Consider the following 11,581-nt stretch of genomic DNA (forward strand, 5'->3'; position numbering starts at 1 on the left):
TAGCAGAAATATGACAATTTGTTTGCGCCACAGTGAATATTACGTTTCTAGCTTTCGTTTTTTTTATTCGATCTGATTTCTACAAGGGACCACACATTCATCGTTTTTTCTTTTCAAATTTAGGGAGAAGGTCCTATCGGAAGCAGTCCTATTGGGAAAGTCACTTCTTCCGGTACTGCAGCGCCAAGTGGGCGACGAGCGGGCAAATTTTGTACAAGAAAGCAGACACTAGCTGTCAATTGAAGTTTGAAAATGAAGTTGTAATTCGTAATTCGTTAAAGATAAAGGAGTAAGTTGCTGCGGGCATATGTAGGCTAGTTTAAATATTGTAAAGGAGTTATTTACTGGCTGCAAACTTAATTTTGATATATTAATTCGGCTTACAGTAGCGCCAACGGCACATTCCGAACTCTTATCCCGACCAGGCAGCCATCGGCCTGTACACTCACTGACAAAAGTTCAGTATTCAGCAGCTTTCGTGTTCGTGTGATTTTCGTCCGTGGTTTCTTTATACTACATGTTTTCAATAGCCGTCATTTTTGAGTGGTGTGTGCAAAATCGTCTCCCGTTATTATCGGTTTGTTTGCGACGGCGAAAAAGCGTGTAAGAAAGTTAAAAAATCAACTACTCGCTATACCCAACGAATCGCTGTGCTTGTAAAGTAAAAAGGACCGTGTCCGTGCGCGTAGTTCGTCGAAGCAAGTGTTGCGAGCGAAAAGAAAAAAAATCGCCTTGGGTTCCTTCTGTGTGTGCGGTTTGTGTCGTCGTTCTCGTCCGTCTCGCGCGGCCAAAAGAAAACCAGAACGTCGAGAGTGAAAAAAAGAAGTCGAACGGACCCCCATTGTGAGTTCGTTGTGCTAATTCCCTGTACCTTGGTTAGACCACGGTAGCGTGTCGAAAAACATTTATCGTGTCCGGGCAGGTGGCACATAGTGGGTCGTGGAACATTTCATGCGTGGACAGGATCGGGTGACGGTCTTTTAAAGGGTTTTATAGTGTCCGAACGCAGGCACTCCACCCTGCTCGTCTGCCTGTTCCAATCAGAATAGGGACACCCGACGGCAAGACAACGAGGCTGCGAGCCCTCGATCCCATTCTTTAGATTGAACCCGCCGTGGTCCTGGTTAGGAAGGGAACCGTGCGGCGGACTTGTAACCAGTTTTTTGAGCGCAAGGAAGACTCCAGTGGGGTTGCTGTTTACTCGGTGAAAGGGCGTTTTGAGAAGCGTAGCTGGCAGTCTAGGTCGGTTGGATCAGGAGCAGCGAGGCCGGCCAGCTTGCCACTCGTTTGCGGACAAGGTAGAGCCAATGAAAAGGATTGTTTTCGTACTTCCTCTTTCTTCCAGGCACTCCAGCTATGCTGTGCGTTGCGTTCTTGTTGTAAGCGAAGAACTGCAGCCGCGAGTCGCTTGGTGGTTACTTTGATTCCATTCATCCGGATTCGTCTCAGATCCTGCACTTCTGAGGTTTATTGTCTTCCGTCAGGTCTGAACTGGATACCATAGTTGCCATATTGATTTACATGACATGTCCGGGAAGGTTAGCGGGTGGCGGGCTACATTTCGGGTTGTCAAATCGCCCGTCGGTGGAATGAAGATCAGCCGGGGGACCAACTCCTAGGTTTCTTCTTGCTTTTGGCGGATCGTGGACCGGAAATTTCAATAAATCTCCGAAGAACGTACTTATGACGGTGACAAGCTGTCTCTCTGGCTCGTCCTGTCGCGCAAGAAGAAAATTGAGATGGGATGAGTAGAAGTTTACACTAACGCTTGGAAGTTGAATGCCACCATTAAATGAATCTTTGGATTATCTGCACGGTTATTACATTGTTTTGAAAGCGAGGCATGAGCAGAATCGTTAGCATAAATCGAGGAAGGCATATGGTGGCCAATTACTGGGTTTTAGTGACGTTTCGAGTCCATTGCGGGCCCATTGTAACACCGTTTGGATCACAAGTTGACGGTCCCACTGTAGAGTGCATGGGAATCGTGTGTGAGTAGTAGTAGGGCTGCGTTCCGTTTCATTGTGAGCTGGAGTGGAATGGCAAATGTCATCGCACGTTAAAAGTGTTTTTCGCGAATTCAAAGAAGAGGACTGCTATGAGCTTATCACTTGCAGAGCGTTAAGTGTGATGACAGTGAATCTGAAGCACAATCAGATTTGGGATGCTCATTCTCCGCCAATAAGAAACAAATTCTCTGACATTAAAACCACTTCTAAGATTTCTTCTTATTCTTATTTAATTTCTCTCCACTGACAGGAGAACTGTCATCAGCGACCTATCAACAGACTTGAGGTCCGTGTACGTCAAATGGAACGGCCCTGGAGGTATAGCGAGCGCTTAATATAACGCGCCTTGGTTTTACGCAATTTCTCCCACTATTTCGAATCAAATGTCAAAACATGCGCATGCCAAGTGGTGATCGTGCGTGAATCCATTCCGCGAAAAAAAAATATCCCAGAGGGTAACCGTGAGAAATCTTAAGATTCGTGTTCGGCCGAAGGAATCTATCAGAGTAAACTGAGAGTGGTGAGGTAAGACACTGTTACATCGATCCCCTAACTTAATAAGCTCCGAATTTTGCAATTCAACGTCATCGAGACGGCGGTTGACAAGTCTGGTGCATTTTCTGACGTTTGACAGGCAACGTGGTAGTGGTACGTAAGCTTTATATAAATAGGATGTGGTCCCTCTTTGATCTTCTTTTTCGCTGCATTGAAAGGATTCCAGTTGATACTGTGGCGAACCACATGAGATAAATTTCCGTGGATAGTGCTTCAAGGTGACGGTTTCGGAAGCAGCATTGCATCGTGTGAAATTGAAAACATTAGTTGTGTGCGAGAAAAACGTAACAGAGACGGAAATATTGCTATCGTCACAGTGGTAACCGGGGTGGGGGCCCATTCTCGTAGGGTAATCCACGGGTAGTAGCTGGACTTTGACAGGAGGCTTTGGAATTTTGCCTTAAATTGGGAGTCTATCTGTGGCAGGATCCGTTCTCTATTGGGCGTTATTTGCCTTGTTGAAGTGCAAGGCTCCGTAGACAGCTAATCCCTGGGTGGGGGATATGCTAGTCGTCTCGCTTTTTGGTTCTCGCTTCGATATGGTATCTGCACTCGACCAGATGTAGTATTCGAGGGGAATTCACTCTGTATCCTGAGCCATGTCAATCGGAAGCTATTTTATATTGAAATATTAGTTTCCAATCAAAGGGAACCCAGGAGATTATGCTAGCCTCAGCGCCAGTAATAGCAAAAGAGCCACACGTCCTTGATGTCTTCTTCTTGCTGTCCTCGACTTCATTCTCGTACTACATTCAAAATCGCCGGAAATGGCATTGGATAGGTCACGCAGTAGGAGAGTGCCAATGCCCCAATGCTTAATGGGGTCCGCTCTCCCAGGATAACTAGTAGATGTGGCGCTCTTCAGCCATGTAGCACGAAAAAAACCCAAATTTGGTGGCGTTATGACCCTCACAGGGGTTTCTTTTTCTTCAGCCTTTGTCCCGTTTACAAGCGGGGTCGGCTCGTCATGATCGGTCTCGCCACTTGGCTCTATCGAATATCTGATCTGGGTGCAATCTCGAGGCTTTTAAATCCCCATCCAGCGTATCAAGCCACCGTTGTTTCGGGCTGCCTTTTGGTCGTTTACCATCGACTTCGATGTTGAGACAAATCTTGGCAAGTGAATTCTCGTTAGCACGAATTGCGTGACCATCGAAGACTCCTCTCTCGCAACTTTGCCACGATCGGTGCAACCCCATAACGACCGCGGATATCCTCATTTAGGTTTTGATCAAAACGTCTCACGCCACTAGTCCAACGTAACAACTTCGTCTTCATTACCGCAAGACGCCGTTCATTGTCCTTTATAGTTGGCCAAGATTCAGAAGCATAGAGAGCGACAGGACGGACAACATTGCTGGATTTACGAAAACTATATACGTGTCCTCCTACTGAAGTGGAGGTTGTTAGTATCGACAATCCAGGATTATTTAAGAAAACTTTAGAAGTATTATAGGCGGGACGAAATCCTTGTTACAAACTTTACTTCAATCCCAAAAGTTACCATTCATCAATTTCAAATCAAACTCCTGTTCCTTTCCAGCCAGTTACATCAACCGTTCACAATTGAACAAATCCAACCAACAATAAACCAATAAAAAAAAAAGTATTGAAATTCTTTGCAATAAAAAGTTTATAAACCCGAGCAAAAAAAAAAAAAACTAAAGACTTCAACTATGACTGATTCAATGAAATTCGGACCCGAATGGCTACGTAATATGTCAAGTGATAATTCCGGTGGTAGTGGCACAGGCTCAACATTAAGTTCAGGCAATAGTGGAGGTCCTGGTAGCGGTAATAACAGTAACAATTCAACAAATATATCAACATCAGGCAGTAATACCACAACGTTTGGTGGTACAAATCTTGCATCGCTTGCGCCACGCTTTCAACAAGCCGAATTTCGTTATGGTCGCGAAGAGATGCTATCATTATGTCAAAAAGATATGAAGTTACCGGAGATATTGCCCAGTTTTAAAAAGTTATTTGTTGAAAAGGAACAACTACCATTGGCTCTGTCGCCCAGTACAGAAGATGAGAATATGTTTTCCTTCACAGTGAGTACACATTCTCCAGTGTTTTCCTCCGAAAGCTTATAAATTGAAACTCACCCCCTGATTTAGCCCCGCTCATCATGGTCGCTACGAAGTCCTGTTAGTTTAGCACCGCCAACGCGTATGGGACGTGGTGGATCAGTGGATCGGGGGCGTGGACGACCACGTATATCTGGATCTCTGGGCTTTTCTATACGACCGCCGTGCGATGAGATTGGTCTACGAATCGGTGGACGGGTAAGATAAATAATTCGTTCAATTGCCACATTTCCATTGCCATTAGTACGCAATAAAATTGATCCTCTGTAATTTCGTAAAGGGTGTAGATCGTGTATGGCCCGAAAGAAACGGAGGAAATGATATAGGCAGTGTACCAGGCGATTGGAACGGTTCTCCATCGTCCAGTCCACGGAAAGAGTACAATACACACGGTCGAAGCTCAACAATGGAGAACTGGCGAAGAAATCGGATTGATGATGATACTGGTGAGGGCTGGCGGTCATCAACAAACAATTCTGGTACTGGCTCGTCGTACAGGTGGTGTAAGTTCTCACACTACATGCGCCTGAAAAGAACATTGTCATCTGATAAAACACTATTCTACCAAATTTTCAGCACGTTCAACTAGCTGGCGAGATGAGGACTCCACCAATCCGTTCGTTAGTAGCGGCGGAGGTAGTTCTGGCGGTGGTGGTGGCATGGCACCAGTAACTCGCTCATTTAGTAGTTCAGCAAGTGTAGGTCATAGTTCTGCTGGCGGTGGAGTTCTAGAGAGGATGAACAGCCTCACTTCGAACGGCGGCGGTTACAAACCACCGTCTCAAACAAATAATTCACATGATCCCTCCAGTTCGAATAGTAGTAGTGGAGTTGGAGGTGCTGCAGTATCCCGATCCGATGGAAATAACGCCAGCAATGGAAGCAGTAACACCGTTGGGTCGCAAGCAACAAGGGGAAATGCAATATGGGACCAAGAAGACATACCTGAATGGGCCATGGAAAACACCGCCGAGGGAGGCGGCAGTTTTGATGCGACTGGCGCCTTTCATGTACCGAACGATGACGAAGATGAGGGCGGCGGAAATTCTAATGATCGTCATCAGATCTATAAATCAGCCGTGGAACCTTCTCCTCCATCGGAAACAAGTCGGACTCAAGCTGCACCATTAAATGGGCAAAAAGCATCCTCATTAGCATCGAAAAATGCATCGGAATCAAAATCGGAAACTGAAAGGCGAATATCTGAATCACGAACCATTGAAACTGAGGAACCAGTGAGTTCCAACCCGTTTGCGGCACTTATAAAAAAGAATAGCAATCCCAAAACATCAGATTCGTCTATCAATCAAAAGCCGTCTCAAATAGAAACTACCGATATGTCTAATCCAGCGATTCCGATGGCATCCACACAAAACCAGCCCGATCAAATCCAACAGCAGCAGCTTCAGGATCATCAACAAACTGCATCCTCAATAGCAAATAGCAATGCCGCGCAAGCTATGTCGGCAATCTTTAAATCTATCACCGACCAATCGACTAACAAAAACACTAGCGCCGAACTAGCTGACAGAATGCAAGAAGTAGCTGATGATATGGTGGAGAAACTAATCATGGATGACGAGATGACGTCTACAGCTTCACCGGGCGAAACTACATCCACCGCCGCTCAAGTTCCTCTAATGAAATCCACAGTGACTTCAAGCTCACCAACTGGACCTGTTGGACTTCAGCGCCCCATTCAGGTTCATGGTCATCCAATGATGGTACCACAGCCGCAACCGACACCCAGCAATGAGCTCTGGTATTATCGCGACCCGCAAAATAAAATCCAAGGACCATTTACGGGGGCCGAAATGGCCGAATGGTATCGTTCGGATTATTTCGATGAAAGCCTATATGTACGACGTGTGTGTGATTCTCGTTTCGCTACCTTAGGTGAGCTCGTTAAGATGTGTGGTAACTCAATGCCATTCCTATCTTCGCATTTAATACCTCCACTGCAAATTGCACCTGTTATGCCGCTAGGCAATCAGCCGGCCAACGTGGTTCCTCCTGGTCCACCATCTGTAAATGTTAATCAAACAAAGCCTATAAATCTTGTCAATCCGATGTTGAATACAAGCGATATGGCCGCATCATTAAATCTGCATTTGCAGTATCTTCAAAAGGAGTACCTGATACGGCAGCACAGTCTGATCCTTAGCAAATTATCAACTTCGGAGCAGTTTGCTCTGATGAGTCCGGAACGGCAACAGCAAATCATCCAGCAACAGATGACGCAAGTCTCTCTCCCAGATAATATTGTAAGCCTGCCAGCGTTTATAAATTCCTACTACGGGGGTGCGAACCCATCAACATTTCCAATGCAACAGATGATGCCTGGTAGTAGCAATAATGGCAGCGCTCCCCCGAAGACTGATTTGAGCCAGGTTAAAATGCCTGGAGGGCACAATCCCTTCGCAGCTGCCAGTGGAGCTCGTGCTGATTTCTCACTCATTCCACAGCTCCACAATTTAATGCAAGGGGCGAATACGGCACAACCACCAATGGCTCCGACACCACAACACCAAAATTCTGTGAATGCAGATGATCCAATTAAGGCACTATTAAGACAACTTCAGGCACCGAAAGGAGCGATGCCTTTGAACGTGGGAAGTGTATTTTCGCAAAATGTGATTCCGGGTCTACAGCAAATGCCATGGCCGACAAGTAGTGGCAATAATTCCGCAGGTCCTGTGAGCATGTGGGACTTCGATCCAGTGGCAGCCAATGTTCATGCAGGTATTAAGCCGGAAATGAAAACCGAACAGCAAATTCTTGAGGAGCAGCGGCAGCAGCAGCAACAACAACAGCAGCCACCGCCTTTGCTACCAGAAAAACAACAAAACGACGGCAAGAAATTCAGTGTAGATGCACCATCTATACCGAACAAAACCGCACTACAACCGCCTTCACAGCAAAAAGCAGTGTCGCAAACTCAGCAAAGGGAGCAGTCTCAGCCTCCCTCCCAACCCCAGCAGTCTCAGCCACCACCTCAACAGCAACAACAGCGTGCATCTAAGAAATCGGAAGACAAGCCCAAATCGGTCACATCATCTGACGACACATCAAAAACGAATAATAAATCTGACGAAACGTTGAAAAAATCGAATAAAAGCAACAAATCGGAGAAGAAGGACTCATCGAAATCGCAGAAGCAACAAAACGAAGAGGATCGCAAACGTGAAGCAGCCGAAGAACGTAAGAAGCAGAAGGAGGAGAAGAAAAAACAACAAATGGAAGAGGAACGCAAACGGCAACAGCAACTACAGGAAGAAGAAAAACGCCGCCAAATGCTCGAAGAGAAGAAGCGACAGGAAGAAATCGATCGACATCGTCGCGCCAAAATGCTTGAGAATGCCCCACAAAAGCTACAGAAGTCTGCCAATAACGCAACCGATTCACTATCATCCACTCGATCGTCAGTTGCCCCCTGGTCTAATTCTGGATTGCCAGGCATTGCAACTCCTGCTGCTAGTCTAGCGGAAATCCAAAAGGCCGAACGGGAACGTCGCTACGAAGAACGCTTAGAACTTATGAATCAACGAAAAATCCAACAAATGGAAATGCTCTCCAAGGTGGAAACACCGCTAACATGGAATGCACCCTCTATCAGTGTTAAATCTCTTGCCGAAATCCAAGCGGAAGAGCACAAACAACAACTTGCTTTCGAACAAGCTGTGGCAGCGGCTGAACAACGAAGAAAAAAGGACGATCATCTAACTAGTTCACAGTCGTCATCATCATTTTATGGTGGCCAGACCGGTACGATTTCCAATGTACCAAGTGGTAGTGGTGTTTCTGCTCAGAGCTCTACATCAGTCGGCTCAATTTGGTCTTCGTGGAATGGCAAACCAGCGTGGTCGACCACTAGTAGTGCCGGTTTCTGGGAGGAACCAGCAAAAATACCCACTAGTATGACTGGCAGTGGTTCATCGTCGTTAGTAAATGCTTCTGGAGGTGCATCTAAACAAAACAGTTCCAACTCACTCGCTCCTAGTGGGAATAGCACTGGTGGCGGTAATCGCATACTTAGTAAAAGTCAGACTTTTTCCAATATTCAAACGTCTGCTAAAAATAATCAACAAAGTGCTGCCAGTAATTTGCATTCCGCCACTAGTGGGGACAGTAGGAGTTCAAGTAATGTTACGCAAGGATCCGGTGTTAAATCGGGTGCTGGTAAAGTTGTAGCGAATAAGGCCGGCGGTAGCGGTAAAGGTGGATCGGCATCAAATGTTTCATCGGGTACTGGACAGAATAGTGCTGGTGGCGGTGGAAATAATAAGAAGGACGACGCCCGAAATGAGTTCACTAGTTGGTGTATTAAGGCATTGTCCTCGATGAAAAGCACCGTTGATGGTGAGTTTTGAATTTGTGTTAATTTGCTTTTGGTTCGGAATGATGGTGGTTAATATTCTTCGATTTCAGTTCCAACTTTCATACAATTCTTGCAAGATATCGAGTCTCCATATGAAGTGAAGGATTATATTCGAATATATTTAGGTGATTGTTAGATCCTTGTTTAGATATTTGGGAATTGTTTTTAATTGTGATGATTTCAAATTTTACAGGGGAAACAAAGGAATGTACTGAGTTTGCTAAGCAATTTTTAGAGCGTCGTAGTAAATATAAAAATCAACAACGTGCACAAAATGCTCATATCGATGATATGTGCTCACCAGCGCCAGCAATTAATCCGTCATCAAATGATTTTCAGGAAGTTAAGGTTTGTATTATTCACGGGATATCAGGGGGAGAGGGGTTCGATTTTGTCAATGGCTCTGTTTTGGACCATCCGAGAAAATTAAACTCAAGGCTCACAGGGAATTTACCCCTTCTAGACGGGTTTGATTAGTCCAGTTTCCTTTCATTTTGTTTCTTTTTTTCCCCAGGGTAAAGGCAAGAAGGTGAAAAAGAACAAAATGACAAAGTTGGACGCTCGAATCTTAGGCTTCTCCGTAACGGCCGCCCAAGATCGAATCAATGTTGGCGATCGGGACTATGGTGATGCTGCATAGGTTCATTATCTGCGCAAGACAAAAATTGTTGCTGCTACTTCAAAAGAAATAATGGAAAACAAAGCCACGTTTATGTTGTAAAACACTTAATCCGTAAATACTTTTTTCTCTGACTTGTCGTTGGCGTAATTATTTTTTTTTGTTTGTTTTTGTTTGCTTTTGTTTAAATTCAATTCCGAATGAGAAAAGTACTTTTGCAATTGATTTTTTTCTGGCGGGAGATTTTTTTTTATTGAATATCATCTAGTCCACCTTTAATACGGAAACTGCTGAGAAGAACACAAGAGATATAATAATCATGAAATTCATTTATGTGTTATGGGTTTCATTGTCATCGCACTAAATTCTTTGTGTGAGCGAATGTAATCATCGAGTTTTCAACTATACCATATACAATTCAATCTATTTTTTATTAGAATAAATGAATTCACATGAAATTTTGGATTACATTTAGTTTATTGTTTCCCTCTGTTTTGTGTAGGGCTCCCAAAGCTTGGTTTTGTTTTATATTCCCACTTGATGGATATTGATTTGTCGTTAATTCATGCTCGTTTGCCATATATACATGTTTAGGTTTTTCGAAAATAAATTACAATAGCCTGTAATTAGTTTTTAGAGTAACTTTGAAGAAAATACATAGTTTCAAATACCCCAGGAGCGACGACAGCGAAGAGTGATCATTTGTTTTCTTCTGTTTTATAACAAATGTCGATATATATGTATTTATCATGCCTTTGTACTATATACTTCCGTTACTTTCTCGTTTTTATTTCAGTTTCCGGATTTTTCTGTTTGTTTTTAATATTCTTTGAAAGAAACGTATTTCGAAACTGATTTTATACACATAAATATATGAATGTATCATGATTTTTATAAGTAAACAGAGAGAGAAAGATTTAAGAACCCTATTTTACAATCAAATTGTATATTGTAAATAGATCGTAGTAAGCTATATTATAGTGTACGGCATGTAATTATAAGTAAAAAAAACAAGAAACTACTTGATGATGTATGATCACATAATTCTCATTAAGACAAAGTGCGCAGTTAGGAGGGAAAAAGCAACAAAAAACTGGTAATAATAGACTTGTATCGTTTTGCAGGTTTTTCAACTCGTTAATTTCCTTTATTTTTAAATGCTGGCATGTCCTTTTTTATCTAGTTTTCTCCTAGGTGTACAGTGTGCGGAAGAGAAAATTCAGAACAGATGAACGCTGGAAACTCTTATATTTATAGAAAAAACAAAAAAATATATATAAACCAGATGACATGATTTTTGAATATTATTTATTACGAAGATTAGAAGAAAGATCGTTTTTATTTTTTAAACATTATTCGAACAGTCGAAAAATTAAATGAGATATTGAGAACACCGCATCGACTATTTATTGGAGTTGCTCTAATTTTTATTATAATGAAAATATTTCTTATTGTTACAATCAAATGTGCCTAAATATCACTAATAAAATATTGAAAAGAACATGAAACAGAATTTTCAATGACATTTGCCCCAATTGCACCTGCAACAGAAAGGAATGCGTCGGTCATGCCGATTTGTATCAGACAGGCTAATGTCCGTGTCTATCAGCTCTCAGACGCTGCTACCCTCAAATCTCAAGATCACAAATCAGGTTCCATTAATATTGAAAATTTCGCAAAAAAGAGCTTAACACAAATCAGGTTCCATTAATATTGAAAATTTCGCAAAAAAGAGCTTAATTTGTGATCACTACTGTTGGTAGAGGGTCTGAGCTTCAAAATGGTATATAGTTTGGGAGGTCTGGGTGCCAGGAAAATTTCTGAAATTTGGAGGAATCTTGGGGAAAACCTCAAATGTTTTTAACGCCGTTAATATTCTTAATTTCGAAAAAAGGGCGAAATTTCGTCATCACTCGGATCGGTGGAG

At 43.2% G+C, this 11,581-nt stretch overlaps 1 protein-coding gene across 5 annotated transcripts; it reads left to right on the forward strand.

Annotated features, from left to right (window-relative positions):
* Nucleotides 1–471: 471 nt before the first annotated feature.
* LOC119661033 (GIGYF family protein CG11148) lies at nucleotides 472–11,155 on the forward strand. Of its 5 annotated transcripts, none has more exons than XM_038070197.1 (8): nucleotides 472–1,298; nucleotides 4,108–4,621; nucleotides 4,688–4,855; nucleotides 4,938–5,160; nucleotides 5,234–9,016; nucleotides 9,086–9,160; nucleotides 9,229–9,383; nucleotides 9,550–11,155. In XM_038070197.1, the coding sequence occupies exons 2-8, from the start codon at nucleotides 4,241–4,243 to the stop codon at nucleotides 9,673–9,675; spliced, it is 4,911 nt and encodes a 1,636-aa protein (XP_037926125.1). In that variant the 5' UTR covers nucleotides 472–1,298; nucleotides 4,108–4,240; the 3' UTR covers nucleotides 9,676–11,155. The 5 variants fall into 5 exon arrangements, with proteins under 5 accessions (XP_037926125.1, XP_037926126.1, XP_037926127.1 ...); XM_038070198.1 differs by having other exon boundaries at nucleotides 472–843; XM_038070199.1 differs by lacking the exon at nucleotides 472–1,298 and adding an exon at nucleotides 2,212–2,534.
* The last annotated feature ends 426 nt before the right edge of the window (nucleotides 11,156–11,581 follow it).

This window comes from Hermetia illucens, chromosome 7 (genome assembly GCF_905115235.1).
Source record: "Hermetia illucens chromosome 7, iHerIll2.2.curated.20191125, whole genome shotgun sequence".
Lineage (NCBI taxonomy): Eukaryota > Metazoa > Arthropoda > Insecta > Diptera > Stratiomyidae > Hermetia > Hermetia illucens.